Source organism: Alligator mississippiensis, chromosome 4 (genome assembly GCF_030867095.1).
Source record: "Alligator mississippiensis isolate rAllMis1 chromosome 4, rAllMis1, whole genome shotgun sequence".
Lineage (NCBI taxonomy): Eukaryota > Metazoa > Chordata > Crocodylia > Alligatoridae > Alligator > Alligator mississippiensis.
In genome coordinates, this window is record NC_081827.1 from 66,340,945 (window position 1) to 66,364,441 (window position 23,497).

Here is a 23,497-nt window from a genome sequence, read left to right on the forward strand (position 1 = left end):
TCTTTACCTCCCTCCCCCTCTTCACAAGCATCTGGGCTATGTACAGACAGTCAAAAAGCCTGAGACTGAATTGATTCAGTCTTTGCAGGTTAAAAGCTGCAGAGATTAAGCTGAGAAGCAACTTGACAGACATTTGGTTTTGATACGGGAAATGCAGCCACATGCTTGCTGTGGCTTAGGCCAGAAGCTGGGGGGTGCTAGAGCATGGTACTCTGGCACATAGCCAACATGGTCTGTGTGTTTGCTTCCTCTTTTTGCTGTCCCTGAGGTCTCTGGGTTTGCAGTCCATAATTACAGCAGCAGGATTCTGCAGGGTTGTTCATCACTTCTTCTTCCTGCTTCCAGGTACCTCTGGGATTTGTAGTCCACAGTCGCAGCCAACAATAAGTTTTTAGCAGGGCAGGGCAGCTCTGTACTCGGGAGAAGGGAAGTTTAACTGCCCTCCCTGGCCCCATACCCCAGCTGCCTGTAGGGGACAGTCCCTGCCTCACTTTGTCCCCATTTTGTTTTAAAATAGGAGGTAAATTTGCCTTGGTTCCACTTCCCCCCCCCTTACCCCAATATTAGATAGAAAAAAAGACTATTTAATTTTTGTGCGGTATGGTATTTGCCTACTTTGAAAGACAGATATTAGGAAATATGAATCTTTTTCTTTTGAAGACGTCTAACAAGGGGGCATATCTCTTGCTTCTCATTTTGTCCAGGTCAAATAGATTCATTCTCATAGTGCAGAGGTTTACATAATTGTAGGTCTCTCTACCTGAATTAAAACCAGCTGTATTGATTTCACGTCTGCATCTGGGGATCAGGGAAGAAATGCTACAAATAAAGATAGATGCTGGTTGCATTTTCACTTGGAACCTTCAGGCTTTCTGGAGAATTGGATTATTCCTTAGCAACAGAAATTGCTTTTAGTCCTGGTTGAATTATGATTATGATGATTATTATTATGATGTTCAAAGTAGTCCATGATCACTTTTGGTTGTGAGATCTTTATCCTTCCATAGACTCTCTGTCCACTGAATGTTGCACATTTTTGGAGGGAATCTTTGCTTGCATAGATGCAGCTAGCTTGAATTCTTGTATTTCCTTCTGTCCATTCAGTTGCCAGCTTTCCTGACTACATGGCTAAGGAGATGCTAAACATCCATTTGCAGTGATACAAGTGGAGCAAAATGTAAGGGGAAAACCGATTACTAGAATGAATGCTGTAAGTACATGCAAGTCAAGATCCAGCTTGAAGCATTAAAATGTATTGAAGTAACTAGAGAGGAAATCTAAACCTTTTTTGCCTCTGGGAAAGTTATAAAATAAACTTTTTGTTTAACAATTATCTATATCGCTTTTTCTTACTAAAATATTTTGGAGGAAAATATGATCTCTGTTTACAATATTTCAGGTACTCCTGTTGCTTGTTTCTTTCACCCATCCCCAAGCTCTTGCATCGTTTGTTTACTACAAATCACTTTTTTTATAAAAAGAACTTGACATAGGAAGAATTGAAGTTCTGACAAGATATGAACCAGCCTGATCCTTCAAATACTTAAGCATAACTTCATTCATCCAAGTAGTCTTACTGAGTACAGCGCACTTAAATTTTTCTCTGTAGGGCTCCCTAGCTACTTGTGTGGAGAGGGAGCAAGCAGCACAGTGAAACCATGATCCTGGACTGAGGCTCCAAGGCATTAGTATAGTATTAATACAATACCTAAAATACAGTGTTAAAAGGACATTAAATCCAGAAAGTCAAGTGATCAAAAGTTAGGAAATACCAAATAATAATTGCATATTATTTCCTCCTCTCTTTTTGTGTTGTGTTGTTTGTTTGTTTGTTTTGTTTTTTTAATATACAGAATGGCCAGTGCTCATTTAATGACTCCTTGCCCCTCCTGCCCTTAGTCATCAATGCATGGCCCATGAACATATTCACTGCATGCTTTTCACTGCATTTAAGCCTTGCTCTCAGGACAGAATTATCAATTTGATACTTGCAGTTTGTTTTCCTCTGGTAGCAATGACAATGGTATCCACTAACCAAAGTATTAGAGCGTTGTTTTATTTGGAGCACTCAGGTAAGAGAGAACAAACCTTGCAACAATTAAGCTAGTTCATGCTGACCTTTCCCTGTGGCTTACCACCTCTTAGGTTTGGGAATGGTTCGTTTTCTTTAGACTCCCTTTGAAGAAATGCGCTGTGGATCCACCAGGATTCCTCCTCCTCTTAGAAGGGAATTAACTACTTAGTTTCTTTGCTTTGTTGGCAACCAAGATCAAAATGTCTTTGTCATTTTAGGTTGGAAGTTTGCTGAGACGTTATTTATCTATACTTATTATTTATTTTGTTCCTTATTTTGTCCTCAAAACGCTTATGGTTTAGCCAGATACATACATTTATACAATAAATTCTTCTGGTCCATTATATAATAACTTAATCTTGTTGACCAGATCTGAAACATGGTTCATTAAACTAGGACATTTGAGTATTCTTAGATTACACAGAAGCCTGCCTTCTCTGACAGGGTATTATTATCTTCCCTTTTAGGATTTGCTGCCTAATTTGAGAAGCCTATTGCCCGATTTTTATTTGTTTTATTTCAGTCTTTATCATTCAATAGCACTTTGCACGTTCAGCTTCCATTGATGTTAGGTGCAGTTATAAGTGCTGGGCACTTCTGCAAACCCCAATTGTTGCAGGGTCTCTTGTCAGGCAGCCAGAAGATAAGGAATATGATTCCTGACTACCTGTGAGAAAATAATTGACTAGCAACTCTGATGCAAAGAGGGAGAAGAAAAACATTTCTCTTTTTAAACTGCTCTGATTTTTACTATGAATGTATTCCATGTCTCCTCTGACTACCACTTGTCCTATGTATAATCTTACTATTCCTCCCTTTCCTATACCTTGATGTCTCATAAGATCTGCATCCCTTTTCCTACCTCCTTGTCCATGTTTTCAGGCTTCTGGCCTCTTTGGCCATTCAGTTGTTCTCTCATCCCCTAGACCTTTTCAAACAGAAAATGCTATAATTTTTTAACATGGGGAGAGCAGCAAGCATACTTCTCTTGCTTTACATTCTGAAGCAGTTGAACTTTTATGCCTAAACTTGGTTTCAGAAAAACAGGTGCCGTGGAGAATCTCAGCCCAGGTGTCTAAAGTTTGGCAAAGTTAAAAGCATTAAAAACAGGAGTTTTTAATGGAAATTATCAGACAGCCTTACAGTAAGCAATGTTACCAGTCCTGCCAATAATATCTGTATGATTAAAATCACTGTCATGCATAAGTGTTGGCCAGATGTGGGCCACCGTGAAATGTTTGTGGCTTGCCGTTAATCTCTTCAGATGAAGTTAAAGGGCAATACCAATACTTGCCTAGTTACGAATCTTTTCTTCCTATATCTTTTATCTGTAGTTCTCAACCTTCTTAGACTTTAGGCACCCCTCCAAAACGTTTGTAAATTGAGCGCCATCCCACTTCAAAAACTAACATTTATTATAGTGCTTACTCCCCTTGCAGAGGAACAGCTAGGCAGGGAGGAGGCTGAGCATGCATTTATCTGTTTCTTTTCATACCTTGGGGGACCCTTCAAACAGTCTTGTGGGAGTTGGATGGGACACATGTGACAAAAGTGTCAAAAGTGGGTAGGTATGCATTAATAGGTTCTATAGGAAAATCAGTTCTATGTAACATATAATGATTCTGGCTTTGCTTATTCATTTTTTGCTTTTTCACTTTTTTATTTTACTATTTTACTCCCTCTCCCAATTATGATGGAAAAACACTTTCTTAGGCAAGTCTTTCTGGGAATCAAACATACCTGAACTTCTGAGGCACTGTTACTGGCTGCATACCATTGCCATGCAAAGCATGATGGAGTCTTGAAAAGTCCATAAATAAGAAAAGTGGATGAGTTGTTTTTTTTAAGGACAGAGATTGGCTTTTAATGCACATGCACCTAACAGTGAAAACAGAGGGAAGAAAATTAGTGAAAAAGTGATAGATCCAGTTATGTTATTCTAAATAATCTGTCTCAACTTTTTTGTCAGTTGAAATTGTTTAAGACAGTGGCCACAAGGCCTAATCCAGTGTGGGGTTGGTCCACAGGTGTGATCCAGTCTGTCTGGTCTGACCTCATATGTCAGATCTGGCCATGCCATGATCCTGGGTCCACCTCTCACCCAGGGTAAAATTTCTGGAGCTCCGTAACTTGGATTTGGCCTGAGAGCCATAAGGTGGGTACCCTTTGTGTAAGCTAATTTTGGAGCTTCAAGATGTGCTGTATTTTTCTGTAAAAGAATGTGCATCACCATCAGCTATCTCCTCATATTCTCCTGTCTAATTCAATTATTGGGAGTGGTTTTGTCATTTAGTAAGGCATGCCGAATACTATTTCTTGTAATTTTTTAACTGAAATACTTAATTGAAGACTGCCAGGCTGAACTTAACTTTGTCTTAAATTCACAAGGGTGGCAGTAGTGAAATTCTGAATTGTTTTTATTCCTGATTACAGTGGAAAACCATTGTATACACTATATCCAGCTATAATAAGAGAAATTCCAGGCGTCTTGTGGCAGCATTTAGGTTGCATTTGCTTCTATAATAAGGAAGCTTATCTTTAAGACTTTGTTTCTTTGGATACAGAGACAGATAGTGCCTTGCTTAGTTTTTCTAAATCCAAATAAGGCTTATTGTCTCATCCTGACTCCTTGCTGCTTTCAGTTCTTAGTTTTTAATGTTGTTAGCATGGCTTTGTTCAACATTTGTACTGCAGAGGCAAAGACAGATATATCTACTTAGAGGCTTTTATTAGCATAGTAAACGTCAATGAATCTTATTAGTGCTAGAAAAAACTAATGTGAAAAGACAAGTTGCATTATTAATGGTCAAGTTCCTGATTATTGTGCGTCTTAATGCATTTTCTTAAGCAGACATATGTGATGTTATGTAAACTTCAAAGCAAGACAAGTGTGTTGAGACTATGGATTTAAAGATAATGCATCATAGTTATCATATCATATTTTAAAAGTGTTTGTGAAGGTGGCAGTAGTTTTTCAAAATACTCCCAGGATTCCTTAGGTTTGCTGACAAAGCGTTCTTTTAACCAGCCATAGTTTGCAAGGAGATTTTCTGATTCCTGAAGGAACTGGAGACCAATATATGAGTAATTGCAAGCTAGCAGAAGTGCATATGATAACCACAGCTGATAGGGTATTCTCTAGATGCCATAAGTACCTAGAACTCTTACCCCTCTGTGAAATCAGGTGTGTATCATACTGGCAAGATGATTATTGTTACAGTTGCTCTGCAAAATTTGCACTCTTGCTGAATAAGCTATTTCTCTTTTACCATCATAATAGTTTCTTAGTTCTTTTACTAAGAAAACTGAACTAACAATAATAGTGTTCTTTGGAAAGTGGCACCACCGTACCTATTCACATGCAGAAATGAAGATTTACCAAAGCCATATCTAAAATTAAATTGCATACAGATGCTTGTTAAGAACTAATAGTAATTGCTGATCATCATAACATTACCTTGAATAGGAAGGTGAGGATGTGATTATCTACTTGAGGCTAAATATAGTTAGCTGTGGGGGTAAATGTAAATACTCTCATAATCTTTCACTGCTTCAGACTTGGTTATACTGGAATTGAAGCTACCTTCTCCTCTAACTCAAGCCTATTAAGAAAGTGGTAAGGAAGTACTTTTTAGTTTTTACCTCTTCATTCTGTTACCACAACTCCAAAGATGTGGCCATGTGTAACCAGTACCTTTTATCTGGTCTATGACCCCTTGTGGTCTGCTAGAACTGTGCTGTGGGAGGAAATTTGGCATTTTCCATGTGGCTGATTCTGTAGTGAATTTGTTTAACAAGGCACTGTTTGGCCTTTGAAAGTTAACGTGACTTGTTAATTTACTGTAAAGCAAAATATTAGCAAACCTTCTTAGCTTGAGAAATGGATAATGGCACTATTTGGAACAAACCTGTTGGCATAGTTTGCATGTTTATACTCTAATTTGCTAGTTTAGACTATTCTGGCTCTTTTCATGAAAATAATAATTAAATTTTGTAGCTAACTGCAGCTGGCTCATTCCTTCCTTCACATCATAACATATATTGATTTAGAAAGCATGTAATTATAGTTAGGCATGAAATACCTTGACAATCCTTGCATCTCAGAAGCAGTGATGTTGTATATTCTTTTTTGCTTTAAGGCATATCTAGCAAATTATCAGGTAAATTCCCCATTTTGATTTGTCAGAATAGTCCCTTTAGTACATGAAAATTATGCTGATTTTCATTGGGACTAATTAAAAATAAGCAGGCCCAGATTCTGTTCTGTGTGGGCATCTCCATACCACTCAATGACTAAGCAAGGACTATCTGACGTGTGTAGTTGTCTTAGCATATTGCTTTCTGTGTTCCAAAAAGCTGTCTCTCTGAGCAAAAGTGGCTATACTACTTCTGGTTCAGGAAGTAGGATCCACAGAGTGAGTGAGCAAGTACATTATCTTGGTATGGTGCCATCATTGAGCAATGTAGATAAAAGCTATGAGAGTTGCCCTCCTTATGCATAAAGCTAATGGTTTTGCTGATATAATGTGCATTTACAATGCTGAAATCATGAAATGAAAATTATTATTTGGATGTTGAAATCAAGTTATGCCCACTTTATTTTCAACATGCCTTGTATTATTCTTTTGCCCTTTATTTGGGCTCTCTATCCTATGCTGTGTATTATGTTTGGAGCCTTCTTAAGTTGAGAAGGTGGTGCAACTAGCAGCAACACTTTTCCCACAGCGCTGGGTTTACACACAAACTTTCTCCTGTCACACTTGTCGGTTGAAGAAGCAGTTTACAGATGAAGGCACAGCTGGAGACTGACTGACTAAATCTCACTATTATGTCTGAGCCTTCATCCTGTCTGCAGAAGAAACCTAATAGACATCCAGGGCAAGTCATTGTTGCCTTGCATCCAGTGCAGATGCCCTTTCCGTAGGGAAGGTCTTGCAGGATGGCCTCATGTCTCATCCTTCAAGGACATAACATACAAGCAATCAAGCAAACTGTGATTGGTCTACCTACTAATGTTTTGTGAACAAAACTGCACATATCTTGGGTTTAAACTTAAAAACCCAATCTTAACTCTTCCTTTCCCTCTCTTCTCCAACTTTTTGAAGTGGTTATATAATATAATAATATAATATATTTATATAGCCACTCATTAGCTACATATAGCCATTATATAGACATTTTAAAAAGTTGGAGAAGAGAAAGGAAGAGTTAAGATTTTTTAAATTTTAACCCAAGATAGATACAAAAATATATCTGCATATCATACAATATAAAATAAAGTTTTCATGAGTAAATGTAATGCAATGTTTCTAGTCAGGAATATGGACACACACCATACGGTTTTATTATATGTGTTAAGAGTTGCTCTCGTGTACTAAAATGAGGTAGTTTATTTATATTGAGCACATTTCTTTACCTCTTAAGAGTACTGGCCAAATATCAACATTCTTCAGTGCCTTTTTTTTTTTTTTTTTTTTTAAGGTATTTTATTGCTACTTCTGTTGGGTCATTCCATGTAAGACATGGGGAATAAAATGAAAATTGTCCTAACTACTACAGGCTTCTATAGGTATTTTCACTTTTGTGACTCATAGGGCTAAATTAGCTTCCGATTTGCAGCTGTGTGACTTTACCTTTCGTAACAATGCTAATTACTTTTAGGTGTTTTTGAAATGTGGGAGCAAACGTTATTTTATAGTTCCCCTTGTCTTTCCATGCAAACTGTATGAGCCACTCAGGTCTCTCCGTGTCCTGATGAGCCTCATAATTAAATTTCCTTAAACATAAGTTGGGCTTAAGGAAAGGTGGAGCAGCAACAGCACTTCCTTGTGACTTCAGTTTCCTGTGCATGTAAATGGGGAAATTGCTGTTTGGAACTAAGAAAGAATAACTTTTGAACTTTCAGTTATAAAAGCAACACGTTCTTCCATGAGTTTATTTTATAAGAACAAAGCAACCTTTTTTTCCCTGTAGTTTCTCAGTTATTTTTCTCCAGAACAGCAGAATAGTTATTCTGCATTTTGGACTCTGGCCACAGAATCAGGTTGAAAGTAAGCACCGTTTTGTTTGTTTAGCACACAGTTTAACATCAACCTTGGCTTTACTTCATTGGTGGGGGGAGGAATAGGTTAACCAGGTTTTCCAGGCAAATGTTTCTTGCATATCATTACCATGTTTTCAGACCTCTTGTTCACACACCTCCCTCAAGACCATAGCAAGCTACCAAAGTGACCACCTTCTCCTTCTTGTTTCCCACCAGCAGCATCCTGGGGATGCTGACATAATGGCATTAGTTCCACATTTAATAGTGCTGACTTCTGTGGAAAGTGTTACAATAGAAATGTTCTGTTTGTAAGAGGACTCTTACATGTAAGAATTAAGATCTGTGAACCAGATGGCTGTGAACAGAATTACATATGAACTTTCTGATTTTTCACACTTTATGCAAATTATAGGTATATGTTCTATCTTGATACATTCTTGTACACAAGAGCACTGATGTACAGGCCTGTAAGTGTAGTGCTTTCCATGCATTGTTTCTTATGCATCTGCTCATTTTTTTGGAAAAATCAAAATGACATTGCAAATGTGATTAACACTAGTTTTCAAGCTTAGTGAATTTATATTTTTTTTTACTTTTAGAGAAGGACTTTATAATAAAAATTGGGTTGCTTTAATAACCATGCCTAATAACTGATAGTTTATTAAAAGAATTGATATGGATGGTATCAATGTACTGCTGTGAAAGCTGGACACTTACGAAGGAGTTAGGCAAAAATTACAAGCATTTGAGATGCAGTGTTACGGAAGGATGCCAAGTTTCTTAGACTCAAATAAAAAATCTAGCAAATCATTGTTCAGTAAGCCTGGACTGCAGATTGTGAAAAAGAACTCCAAGTGGTATGACCACATGCTAAGAACACAGAGATAGCCTAAAAAAGGATAGAAGAGAAGGTTGTGTGTGAGGCAAGAGAAAGAAGGGTTGGTTGGGAAAGATGGTATGAAGACTAGTAGATTGGACTGGATAACATATAAACATAGTGGCTAGGCTGACTAAAGACAAAGTCCAGTGAAGAGCATCTGTCCACTGTGTCACTTGATGGGTGGCAATTGATTTGTGGCTTACTAATAGGGAAAGTATACCTGTTGCTCTTAAAGTCAGTAGGAGTGTGTGTGTGTGTGTGTGTGTGTGTGTGTGTGTGTGTGTGTGTGTGTGTGTGTGTGTGTGGAGATCCAAAGTAGGGCTGGAGCAGGTATCAGCAGGCCATAGAGTCCAACTCACAGCGCAAGGCAGGATCATCCCTGTCTAAAACATCCTGGGCTAGTGTTTTGCTAACTTATTCTTAAAACTGCACAAACAGCCCTCTTGAACAACTACCAGACACAGTGCCTGAGAAAATCAAAAACACCCTAATTTGCCCACAGGTAGATCAGGTGAGATGAATGGAAGTGACTAATTCATTTATCAGAGGTAACTGAATATGAAGCCCAGAAAGCTAGTAAATATTGACATTAGATGGTAGACCGCTCGGCAGTAAACATAATCATGCAGAAGGATGCTTAGAAAGGCTGCAAGCTTTCTCTGTAGCTTTGCAGTCTGTTATAATGGGGCAGCTTGTTTCTGAAGAACCCCATGGTCTGAACAAATCAGTTCTCTTCTATCTGCCCAACTCTGAAACTGAAACGACAGGTAATCCGTTTAAAAGTAGGTACGTGTAACAGGTTAGGTGCCTGAGGGCCATTGTTATGCCCCTTACAGGCCCCCTCCTCCCTGCTAGGCTCTCTCTCTGCCCCATCTCTCAAGGTCTCACCTTGCCTTCTTGCCTACCATGTCTTAACGGAAATTTCATGAAAAGGAGGCTGCCCTCAGAGACTGGCAAGCCAAAGGTGCTCTCTTCTCCAATGGTGAACTCTCTTGACCTTGGTTGCCTTAAGCGCTTATTGCATGGCTCTGTCCTCCTCTACACCATGCCCCATGCCTCGCAGATGTTGTCACCAATCAGGTGGGACACTTGTCTCCTAAGTCACCAGGCCACCTCAGGCCCTCATTCCCTTGTTGGGGCTTCAGGCTTTCAGGCTTCTTCCCCTTTACTTTGGCTGGTCCCTTAGCCGAGGCCCACTGTTCTAGGCCTGGCTTCTGGGCCCCACCTGAAAGTTCTGCCTTTGTCTGGGCTCCAGGCCCTGCGACTCCCAAGCTCTGCTCCTATCTGGGCTCTCTGACTATGCCTTGAGCAGGCCCCCAGGGCTCAAGGCAGTTGCATGCTCCTAGGGCACTAATAGGACCTCCAAAAAACACCTGTGACAGTCCTGCCCAAACCACCAGTTTGAACTATAACCAAAAGAGAAGCCCCCTGGCTATACACAGGCTCTCCCTTTTGGGCTCACCAACATCAACAAAAGGGAAAACCTTCCCCCCCACCTTGGGGTAGGCAAACAAACACTCAGGGCAGCCGTAACTAAGTACTAACATAACTCCCAGCTCTAAGTTATGTCCCCATAAGATCCCATAGTCTCGCTGGCAGTCCCAAAGCAGCTCAGCAGTCCATCAGGCCCTCCCTTGCAGCCTTCCTAGCCAGTAGCTTCTTCCTCTGCAGCTTGCAGGGCCAGGCTGCCTGCTCTGGCACTGGATTATATACTCCTAAAGGCTTGCTCCCTTCTGGTCATATGACTCCCCTGTTTGCCTACATAGTCAGTAAATGCTCTGCAGGTAGTATAAAGTGATCTGGATTAACTTTTTCTAGAAAAGAACAGATACAAAACTAGAAACAGACTAAGCTAAAGAGACTTTTCTTTCATTTCTGTAATAGGCAGCTTCAGATGTCTTTGAGGTATTTCCTGTCGCATAATTTTGAAGTGTTTCTTTAATAGTTCAATGGGATATTTATTTTCTTACTTTGCTGTGTACATTCAGGGTTAGTCAAAAAGTAGTTGAAGATTGTGCTTTCTGAAGAAGTCAGATATTCCAGTGACATGTAGGTGAAAAGGTACAAATATTTCCAAAGGCAATAGAACTTGAAGTGTAGATTAGCTCTTAACTTTGCTGTCCTAAAACCAAACCAAAGCAAAACTCTAAAGGTATGAAAAATTGGTTATAAATTTACACTGGACTGAAGCCTGATATTTCTATCTGCTGCGCTCAGATCCAAAGTACTTAAAAATGTTTTGCATGTAGGTTTTTTGGGTGGGGAAAGAGGAGAAAGAGAGGATATATCTGGAGTTTGGTACCCATTTTAAGGGAGGGGCATTAACTTGTAGCATTAACCACTTATTTTTGCAAATTATTAGTTGAAAATATAGCCTGACATAATAAAACAAAATAAAGCTGAAACTATTTTTACAAATACATGGCTGCACTTATCCAATACATTTTGTGGATTTTTTGGAGGGTGTTGAGTCTTTGTTCTTTAGAAATTAGCTCAGAAAATTTTTCAACAGGCAGTGTCCATGAGCAGTACCCACATTGACCAAATGAAATCTCATAACTTCCCCAAGGTATTCAAACAACTATATGTCCCCCAGTGAGGAATTTGCCTAGAAGACTTTAACTGTGTCAGAGGACCGTGTGTCTTTCAAATGCGATAGCAATCACTCTATGTTCTGCTGTTAATATTAAAAGGTGTAGCCTGAAAAAACAACCCCAAAATTCCCCTAGTGTAACTAACACCTGTTGTTGGAGTTGTAATGTTAGAACAGGTTCCAGAGAGGAGAACCATTTTTATTGCATGACCTTAATTTACCTTTAAATTAAGTTTTGATTACTGGTGCCTTGTTTATGTACTAGCTCTTTCTAGTTCTTGTTAGAGCTAGTAGGAAACTTTGTCGGCATAGACAGTTTATATGATGGTGACATAATAAACTTGGCCCGTTTTTTATTCTGAGTTTATTTACAAGTGCAATGGAGTTCTAGTCTCATCCTACTTTTGTGTTAGGACAAATAAAACTGGGAAGCATTGGCATAGCTGTGGGAAGGAACTTGCACACACTACCTTCCTTGTCCGGCTCATCTTGGTGTTGGTTCCTTCCACACTGAACTCTCATATAAATAGAAAGTTTTATGAAAGGTCATTTCAGTTAAGAGATTGACTTAACACAGAAATTCACTGATGACTGAAAATTCGGATGGATATAAACCCTGAGGTATGGTGTGTGCGTTTTATTTATTTAGTCTTTTGTGACCTCCTTTCAGCTTGTCTGTTAAATCACGCAAGTGTCAGGCTGGATTTTCAGCTTCCCTCTTCAACTTGACATGTGCGTGTGGGTATAAGTCCTGCCTCTAAAAGCAAGCATTTTGATAGTAACCAAATGACTAGCTCAATTTTGGACAATGCTTAACTTTCAGAGATCTGCTAACTTACTTTACACATAGTATTTAAGAAATAGGTTTACTTGAGAGACAGTGAGAAAATAAGCAGACAAGGTTCCCTTGGTGAATCTGATATCTTTTATTAAACCAACCCAAATAGCTGGAAAATAATTATTAAGCAAGCTTTCGGGTTCAAAAACCCTTCGTCAGGCTAAGGAAGTTTCAGCAGTTGGTGTGTGCTTTTCCTGGATGGAATGAAAAGTAAAGAAGCCAGTGGCTGGGCTGGTATGCATACAAGACAGGTAGTCAGTGAAAAGGTAGGTTGAGGAGTCAATGGGTGAGAGACAGGCTGGGGAGGGGGGGGAAGAGAGAGAAGGGGGATGAAAGTGGAGAGATACCTGGGGAGTCAGATGTCAGGCAGGTTATAATGTGTCATAAATCCAATGTCTATATTTAGTCCATGATTTTTAGTATCCAGGAGGTTGATGAAGTGGAGTTCGTAGGCTCGTTTCTGGGAAGTGTTTTGTAGGTTTCCTTTGAGGATCAGGACTGAGAGATTGGAGAGAGAGTGGTTTTCTTGTAAGAAATGTGCCCCCACAGGTATTTTGGTATTTCTGTCTTTGATAGATTTCCGGTGTGCGTTCATTCTGGTGCGCAGTTGTTGTTTGGTCTCTCCTACATATTTTCCATCAGGGCATTTGGTGCATTGAATGAGATATATTACATTTCTGGAGGTGCAGCTGTAAGATCCAGGGATGCTGATGGCTCTGTTGTGGGGTTTAGTAATAGTGGGGGTGGTGGAGATGTGTTGGCAGGTTTTGCATTTCTTGTCATGGCACGGTCTGGATCCTTTTGGTGAGTTCCGGGCTTGAGGATGTTTGCTTCTGGTGATGAGGTTAGCGAGGTTCAGCGCTTGTTTGAAGGCTAGGATAGGAGGATCGGGGAAGATCTTTTTAAGAATAGGGTCTCTTTCTAGTATGGGTTGCAATTGTTTGAGGATTTTCTGTACAGGTTCAAGGGAGGGGTGATATATCATAGCCAGCGGTGTGAGATTTGTGTGGGGTTTTCTTCTGTACTGCAGCAGTTCTTCACGTGGTATCCGGGTGGCTCTTTCAGAAGTGCAATCTCTCTCTCTGGAGGAGTGTCCTTGTTGAGTGAAAGCCTTTTTAAGATTGGTGAGGTGGCAATCCCGGGTGTTCTCTTCAGTGCAAATTTGGTGGTATCCTCTGACAACATTCAGGAAAAGATCAATGCCAAAAAGCCCCAAAAAACATCAGATTGGACACCTCGCAGTGGACGAAACCCTAACCTTGACCACTACATTGACTGCTTCAGGGAAAGAATGAACAATGAAATAATCAGCAACACGTGCCACCACAATAACCTCTCTCTACCAGAGAAAAAGGCCATAGAATCTCTACGATCTAACCACCAAATAGTAATAAAACCAGCAGATAAAGGAGGAGCCACAGTCATCCTAAACTGTGAAGACTACATAAAGGAAGCCAACAGACAGCTCTCTGACACCACCTACTACAAAGAACTACAAGAAGATCCTACTCCCCTTTTCACCAAAAAACTCAACAATACCATCAAATCATTTCCATCAAGACTAAAGAAAAACTACAGACCTTGATCCCCCCACTACCTAACCCAGGAACTTTTTACATGCTCCCTAAAATCCACAAACAAGGGAACCCTGGCAGACCTATCATATCCAAGCATGGGACCCTAACTGAGGAAATTTCAACGTAACCTGATTCAATCCTAAAACCACTTGTCACCCACAGAGCAAGTTTTGTACAAGACACTACAGACTTTCTATGGAAACTTAAAAACATAGACCACCTTCCCAGCAACACACTCCTGGCCACCATGGACATTACCAGCCTATATACCAACATCCCACACCAGGATGGCATCCAAGCCTGCCTTGCACATCTACAGGAACAAGATTACAACTCAGAATACAGACCCAAAGATATTACTGACCTTATACACTTCATCCTCACACACAACAATTTCACTTTTAATAATCCCATCATCTGGAGGAAGTGTTGAACAGCTATGGGCACTAAAATGGCCCCACAGTATTGCCAACCTTTTTATGAGCCACATGGAAGAAGACTTCCTCAAGAACTGCACCATCAAACCCTTGCTATACTTAAGATACATCAATGACATCTTCATCATTTGGACTGAAAACCTACAATCTCTGATTGAGTTCCATCAGAAATTTAACAATCACCATCCCTCCATCCAGCTTTCTCTAGAATACTCCAGCACCAGCATCTCCTTTTTAGACACGATGATCAGTATGCAGCATGATAAAATACAGACCACGTTATACAACAAACCCACAGACCAACATACATATCTGCACAGAACCAGCAATCACCCTAAACACACCAAAAAAACTGTGATATACAGCCAAGCCCTCAGATACCACCGAATTTGCACTGAAGAGAACACCCGGGATTGCCAGCTCATCAGTCTTAAAAAGGCTTTCACTCAACAAGGACACTCCTCCAGAGAGAGAGATCACATGTTTGAAAGAGCCACCAGAATGAATGCACACCGGAAATCTATCAAAGACAGAAATACCCAATTACCGGTGGGGGCACATTTCTCACAAGAAAACCACTCTCTCCAATCTCTCAGTCCTGATCCTCAAAGGAAACTTACAAAACACTTCCCAGAGACGAGCCTACAAACTCCACTTCATCAACCTCCTGGATACTAAAAATCATGGACTAAATATAGACATTGGATTTATGACACATTATAATCTGCCTGACATCTGACTCCCCAGGTATCTCTCCACTTTCATCCCCCTTCTCTCTCTTCCCCCCCCTCCCCAGCCTGTCTCTCACCCATTGACTCCTCAACCTACCTTTTCACTGACTACCTGTCTTGTATGCATACCAGCCCAGCCACTGGCTTCTTTACTTTTCATTCCATCCAGGAAGAGCACACACCAACTGCTGAAACTTCCTTAGCCTGACGAAGGGTTTTTGAACCCGAAAGCTTACTTAATAATTATTTTCCAGCTATTTGGGTTGGCCTAATAAAAGATATCAGATTCACCCAAGGAACCTTGTCTGCCTATGTCCTTAGACCAACATGGCTACAACCTACACCCCAGTGAGAAAATAATAACTTTATCAGTAGAAAGTTAGATCCTGGCGAGCAGGGTCACAAGAGGGTGCTAACTCCTATTACTATAGTAAGGCACTTATGCTTTTGCCTATCCAAAAGAGATAACTCTGTTCCCCATGGTGGTTCCCCATTGTGTTCCCCATGTGGTAGCTGAGTGTTCAGTTTTGCTGATTCATAAATCTGGTTTTACTGAAATTGGCAAGACAACCAGTTGTGAAATGTTTCTTCTAAAACTATGTAATGCATTTTAAAAGCAATACATCAGAATTGGAAAGGAGTTTAAATATGCCTATAGCTTGCTATGCGGTTGATACAAAACCTAGGGCTGGGTCTTCAGATGCTGTTCTTCATACAGTTTAGCTTTCAGACTCTAAACAAATGACTGGCTGTTTAACTACTGGCATGCAACCCGGTTTGTAGTACAGCCATATAGGGTATGACGGAATTTGTAACTAGGGGCTTTTCAGAGTGAGGTCATGGTAACCTTAAATGAAACCTGAGCTGCAGCTTTAATGTTACTAGCAAATACAGTTAATCTTTCTAACAAATGCACGCACATTTTAAATTGCTTGCCATATTCTTCTTTATATAACAAAGGCAATATCAGTAGTTAGGTAAAAGAAACACATTTTTTGGAGGTTTGGAGCTTATTTCTGAGTTGCACAAGATATTCATTCAGTAGTGTAAACACATTAATAGGTGTATTACAGAGAACTGTTAACAGTTTAAGATTAGATAAGGTTATGATTTAGTCTTTTGTTTTTGTCACTAGCCTGGTAAAGGCACCAAAATGTTGGGATTTTTTAAATTTATTTTTGAACAATCTAAAAGTAACAAGTGCTCTCCAAATGCTCTCTTCAGCTTAGGAATTGGAACTCATGGTAGAGCTGATATCTTTTATTAAACCAACTAGATTTTGGCAAAAAAATTTATTTGAGTTCTGATTCCCTTTGCCTCTAGACCAATACAGCTACAATCTGGATGCTCTTCATCTTAAACATTTCTACCAAAGACACAGTAAGCCTATGATTATATAATATCATAGATTGCTTTAGTGATGAGTGAGTGTATATGTGTGTCTCCATCTCTCTCTCTCTTTTCTTCCACCCCTTTATATTTCTCCCTTTAAAAAAGAAGAAAAAAAAGGCCTCCTTCCTAGCTCCAAAGGCTGCCCCCCAGCCTAATCTGTGGTTACGTCTACATGAGACGTTTACTGTGTAGTCAGTTAGCTGTGCCGTAAACATCTTGGCATCTACATGTACCCCCCCATTAGGCTGGAGGAAACTAATTTACTCTGCAGCAGGAGTACTGTCCTGCTGCCGAGTAAAAAAAACAAAAACTTCACAGCAGTGCATGTGTAGATGCTGGAGGGGCTGGCTGGGGCATGAGGGTACTTCAGTGCAGGGGCTGCCTGCTGGCTAGCCCTGCGTTGAAGCACCCTCGTGCCCCAGCCAGTCCTTCCGCAGCACATTGAGTTGAGGGGGAGCAGCCCTGGCCTGGCAGGTTGACCCTTGGGCCCCCTGCCAGGTGGGGCTGCTCTGCCCTGGCTCAGTGTGCTGCACATGAATAAACTGCAGAGCTTATTGCTCTGGAGCTTATTGCTTCTGGGAGCACATTCAAACATTCAAAACCTTAAGCTCTGGAGTTTATTTATCCACTGTAACTGCATGCTTAGATGCACCCTGTGATCGATCTACAGATAGATCTTCGACTGGTGCACTTGAGCAAGAATAGACCTTAGTGCTGCTTTCAGTCATAGTTTATAAGCTATTCCCCCCCCCCCTTTTTTTTTTTTTTGTCCCTGTGCTTCCCTATCTGGTGGGGAGGTGGTGTTTTTTCATGAATCACCGTTTGCAGATGGATGCTGCCAAAATCTCAGTCTGATCTGCCAAATGATGTTTGGGGACATTTAAATGCTGAGTTGTATTCTTGGGGAAGGTGAGAAGTGTAAATGAGTTTCTTTTGATTTGTCGTAACATCAGCATGTGAAGGAAGCAACATGTTTATTTCAAAAAGTAATTTTAACTGTTAGATTTAAAAATCATGTTTCTCTAGTGATACCAGGCAGATAGAAGAAGAATGTGTGTGTAATTAAGTTAACTCATCTTGAGCTCAGTGGAGAATATGTGCTGCGCTCTTTCTCTTGTTCTTACTGATTTTTTTTTTTTTTTTTTTTTTTTTTTTACATGTTCATTATAGTGTTACCAGTTAAAGCTGTTTATGATGGAGCTGTGATCATTAATACAATTATTCATATTATTTTTATAGTTTTTTTTACTTGAAAATTAATCAGTCTCTAGCCACATCATGACCCAAGATCTTTGCAATTTTGATAAGAAAGGGTCAAGTGTTGCTTTGAGTGGGATGGGTATAAAGAAGGGAAGGAGTAGAAGCTGGCAGTGTTTAGGGTCTGCCTTAGCTCCCATGACTGTTTTGTTATTTGGACTACTTAAGAAAATACTTGATTCACTTTGGTGTAAATGCAGCTTTCCTCCATTGTTTTCCTCTTTCTATCCAGCCTTTATGTTAAGGAAAGCTACCTTTCCTATGGTAAAGTGTTGTGCTTAAGGTCACTGCTTCACTGCAAATACCAGGTTTTTCCCTGTGGAGGCAAATAAAAAAATATAATTGTTTTTGGAACATGAACTTGTTGTATTTTTATTTAGTACCTAGCTGTCTGTTTATGTGAACATTTAGTTGTTAAATGTTAAAATTGAGGTTTTGAAATGATACTGATGCATCCTAGTGTAGCCAGTTTTGCACTACTTCTTAGGACTAACTTATTTAGCTGCGGCTGGTGACCTTGAATCCTTTTCAAGTTAAAAAAAACACACCAAAACCCTATAAAAATAACATTAATAGTTATGTTGATAGAGAGAGAGATTAGAGCTATAGATTATAGATATAGTGGTGTTTCATTTTAATCAGAAAAATGTGGATTTTGGGTTACTTTTTAAATCTGAACATTGGGGATTTTTTTTAGATTGGAGAAAACCAGGATCCCTGATGATGACTGTACTGTGACTAGTTAAATCCCTGTTTTGGATGGAGATGTGATATCAATATAATTATTCATGTTATTTTAGAGAGAGAGAGTGCAGAGAGAAGGGAATTATATTTCATATTTTGCCAAAGGGAAAATGAATCATGAAGAGGAGGTGACTTGTGAAAAGCCACATAGTCTGTGGGAGAGTTGGGAATTGAATCCTGTTCTGCAGACCAGCTACTATACCTTAGCGGAATTAACAAGCTCATCTAGCTCAGCTCTTCTCAAACACAGGTGGTAATGGGAGGATTAAGGCCGCCTTTCTAATTGGGTTGAAGAGTAGTTATCAAATTAACAAAAATTCAGGGCCCTGCTAACGTGTGCTGTTTTTGGGTTCCTGTGGGTTCTACATGTAGCTTCACAGCAATGTTGGTATGGCACCATGCTTTAGTACTTCTTTTTGGAAGTACTAAAGCTTGATGCATTATGGGTGGTTATTGTGCTGTTTGATTTTGCCACTATGTTGCCATAGCAGTCTTCTGTACCTGGGGAGTGCGCCGTTATGGCAATGTAGCTGCCAATCATGTGTACACTCCAGAGATTGCTATGTCGCCATAGTGCACCATATAATGACATAGCACATCATTACGTCGCTGTAGGACGACATGTAAACACGCCCTGTAAGTACTATTTGAATGGCATAGCAAGTTGGCAGCTTGGGCTGGGACTGAAAAGCTTTTGTTTTGGACCTGAAAAAATTGTGTGTATAGATTCCCTTGAATGTTGCTGTTAAATCACTGTATACATTGCTGTGAAGATGACAAAAAAGAAAAATGAAACAAAAACTAACAATACAGGCAAAGAGAATCAAAGTAGCCAAGAACTCTGCTGCGAAGTTGAGCTGAGAGGAGGAGGAGGAGATAAGGATGATATGGCCTGTAACTCTTAATGAGAATATCATCGTTGCCATCTGGTCTGCAGTCAGTGGCTGTAGTGCTACACCAAATATAATTATGGTATTTTGGTCAAGATTATGCAAAAGTTTCTTTCATCCACCCCCAAGAATCTTCTCAACTATTATTCTGCATCTACTCCTCAAAGGTGTCCATATTCAGCATACTAGCCTCCAAGTCCAGGTTCTGTTTATGTGGCTGACCCTTTGCCAGGAGGACTGCACATGGATGTGTGTTTCGCTTCTCCCTTGTGTCACACATACAGATCTGGAAACTACTGGGGCACACCACTGAAAGAAAAAGGTTGGAAAATCAGTATTAACCAGTGAAAATAGGCAAGACATAATGTGAAACAGGCATGTACCAGACACTGAGCATAGCTTGTGGCTCCCTTTACCTTGCTGCATATCAGCAGTACATATAGCACATGAAATGCATTGTTTGATGCATATTTGCTACTATTTGTACACCTCTAATGCACCCATTCTGGGGAGCTGTCAGGACTTAGAAAAAGCATTCAAGTTATAAGCACAGTGTCATTTGGAAAGAGAGCTGATAATCAGTCATTTGTGGATTAATTGAACTAGTTAACATTAAAGTGTTGTGTCCTCTCATTGACCATCTGGAACTGTAGCACTTAGATATTTTGTTGCAGTTTTTCCCTGTCTGGTGTAGCTAAAGCAGTAGATAATGAATGACCTATGTCTCCTGCAATCCCAGAGTAATACTGCCTGTTACCAGATTTAATATTAAGACTTTAGGTAGTGTCACTGAATTCATAAATGCTTGAACAAGAACAGTTCAGTCCATTTTCTGAAGAGAGCATTTATTGAGCATAACTATTTTCAGTTTCAAGCATATGATAGAAACCAACAGAAAACTTCACCTAAGCTAAGATGCAGCCCAGTAAAAAAACAGTGACAGTACATACAACTTTGTCTAATTTAAAATGCAATATAATAAACCAAAAAGACAATAGAAAGCCTTTGCCATGAGCCTTACATAGTCCAAAGGCAAAGTATCTTCTTACAGCCAAGGGTTCAGAAAGCCCTTCTGGGAAATCTGCAGGTGGATTTAAGCGTTGGAGTGGAGATTCCACAGGCCTTATCTCTGCCTGGGTTTTTATAGGTGAATCTGCACCTCCTCTCCCTCGGGTGCCTGGACCATAGTCACATGCATTTGGTGTCTATTTCAGTTTCTCACCTCTTACAGGTTCTGTTTTGAAAAGCACACGTAGTTGTCTGCTCTCTTTGGTCACATCACCCCAAGCAGTCTGCTGCTCCCTTAGTTCTGTCTCCAATATACCCATGTGATAATTCTGCTAGGTCTTTGACAACACTGCCCATATGACCATAACAAAATGTTGTACTAGCTCCTTGATGATGGATGCTAGGCCCTTTTGAAAAGGCTACTTATCAGTCACTGTAACGGCATATAACTAGATACATGCAGGATTTCCTTACTGTAGTGGATACTTCCCTCTGAATCACTGAGGTGGTGCTGATGGGACTGGAAGTAGGGCTTAGCCAGCTGAGTGAAAGTCTCTATAGATAAGGTACTTAACAAGGAGAGACCTTTGCTAAGTGTAAAGAACACAAGAGCCCAGAAGAAAATTATGGGAGGTAGAAGAAAATGTTTTGGTGGATCTCTCCAAATCCTTCTTCTCCTCTTCTCTTATCTTAGATCCAGCCTGCTAGCCAAAGGATGGTTACTTCTGCCATTATTAGTTTGTATGACCAATCTTTGGGTCAGAAACTAAAGTATAACTGAGTAACAGGGGTGATTTGGCTTCAAGAGTATTGGAAAGAAATGAGGTGGCATCTTGCCAGCTGGTTTCAGATTTTAAATGAAGTGTAATTAAGAGGATCAAAATACTTGGGTATCACAAAGAGCTGGAAGTTCACAGATGTTTTATCTGATGATGCCTAATGGGAATGGCTACTTATTTCTTTATTGTTAACTGTAACACTTTTTGTGTGATGTTTCTTGCGTCTCAGCTGCAGGTGTACAGGATTTTTTTAAAACCGAGATGCAATTTTTTTGCCTGTTAGATGTTTGTGGGGCTAGGTTGCTAGTGAAGGAGTGTTGCGTGTTGGGGTTTTTTTGTTTACTTTTGTTTGAAGTGCATACTTCCCCCCCCCCCCCCCCCCCCCCCCCCCAGCATGACCCAGCTACTTATTCTGAGATTTGGGCTTCCTGGCATGATAGACTGGGGTGGGGGGGCGAGGAGGGGAATCATTTCTCTTCTGACATAGTAAAGTGTTCTTCATTGCGCTATCACCATCCTTGCTGCTGGTGAACCTAAAACTAAGGGTGAAAATCCTCAAAGGCTGTAGTACATGGGAAGTCTGTGTATTGATTTATACATTGGGTGACCATTAGGGTTATTATACATCTGGGTTTTCCCAAACATGCCCTCTTTGGGGACATGGGGTCCTTCTATCTCCGTCCAGGTGTTTTTTGTAAATATCAACAACTGTCTGGGGTTGATGCCAAGCAGAGCAAAAAGTTTTTCCTGGCACTTCCTGGTTTGCCCTAGCAAGCAGCTGCTTGGGGCTGGGAGGAGTGAGGAGAGGGCAATTGGAGGTAGGGTGCATCCTGTGCTCTACATGTGCGCATGCATATGGCTAGCACACAGCCAGGCTGGGTGGTGGAAACAGCTCAGGCAGGTAGATGCAGGTAAGTCTATGGGGACAGGGGTTGGAGGGCCATGACTGTCCAGGAGAGGGGTGGGTGGGTGTGTTGGAGGTGTGGTACTTGCTGGCACTGGGGGACGCTGTCCAGGCACTGGGGCTGCAGCAGGGTGGGGGGCCCTTCAGGGGCAGCAGGGAGCTGTGTGACCAGACTGGTGGTACTGGGGCCAGTGCCTGGCCTTGCAGGGGAAGGTTGGCCAGGAGATGCTAGAGGGAGCAGTAGGCTGCGGGTCAGGAGTGAAGGTCACCAGCAGGGCTGGGGGGGGCTGTGGCTTGGGAGTGAGAGGTACCAGGGGGGAGCGGGGGACTATGGGTCAGGAGCACGGGGCACAGGCAGTGCCAGGGGGCTGCAAATCGGGAGTGAGGGGCATCAGCAGGGGTGGGGGTGGGGCTGCACGTTGGGACTGAGAGGCAGCAACAGGGTGGGGGTCTTTGCCTTGGGACTGAGGGGCAGGGCACGAGCATATTTCTCCCCCCCCCCCCCCCGTGTCCTCTTTTTTGAAACTGGAAATATGGTAACCCTAGTGACCATATTTTTAAGGAAATCTGGGAGACTGCCCCCTGTCTGTGGGGCTGCTGCAGGCAGCGGCAGGGGCGCAGGACACGATCTGTTGGGGAGATGGAACCTGTCTGGCGCACTCTACCGCTCTGCTTCTCTGCCAGGCTGTGCCCCTGCGATTCTGGGACTTCTATTTCAATATTCACCAACCAACTAGGATAGGTCTATGAAATCCGGGACTGTCCTGGCCAAACTGGGACATGTGGTCACCCTATTTATAGAGGACTTGACTCAGCACTTAAACACCACAGTACCAATTTCAACAAATTTACTGTTTAGTACTCTTACTTTTGCAGTTAACTCAGTTTTGGATTAATCTGCATAATGTTCAGATGATGTAGTAACTAATAGGATCTATATGTTGTGTTCACTTATTTAGAAAATCAGTAATTGGACTTTTGTTAATATAATGATGTTTCTTGTGCTTTTGCATAAGCAAGGTACTGTATCCTCTGCAGCCAGTGGAATCTGGCCTGCAAGAAACCAGAAATTTGAGGTACCTCCAAACAGAGGCTCATATATAATTAAATATAAGGATGAATGGTCCTGCCCCATTGCAGGTGGTTAGACTGGATGATCTCTCGAGGTTTCTTTTGTTTCTGTGCTTCTATAACATAATCACTATAAGATGTATTTTTTTCAATTTAAAAGCATATTTCTTCCCTAAAAGTGACTTCCCTTTACAAATTGCTTTGGGATTTCCTATTCTTTATTATTATTATTGATTTCAGCTTTCTGCACTAAGGTTATATGGAAGTGAAAAAAATAGG

The 23,497-nt window shown here is 40.8% G+C and overlaps 1 protein-coding gene across 3 annotated transcripts in view; it reads left to right on the forward strand.

Annotated features, from left to right (window-relative positions):
* The window catches only part of RASSF3 (Ras association domain family member 3), a 77,800-nt gene that overhangs the window by 39,674 nt on the left and 14,629 nt on the right, over positions 1–23,497 (forward strand). Inside the window, exon 2 of one of the 3 annotated variants that reach the window (XM_019493121.2) lies at positions 1,105–1,210. The exons of 1 other annotated variant lie outside the window; for it this stretch is intronic. In XM_019493121.2, the coding sequence (XP_019348666.1) occupies positions 1,202–1,210 (9 nt within the window). In that variant the 5' untranslated portion in view covers positions 1,105–1,201. The remainder of the gene's footprint in view (positions 1–1,104; positions 1,211–23,497) is intronic. One more of the 3 variants, XM_019493124.2, reaches the window with a different exon arrangement.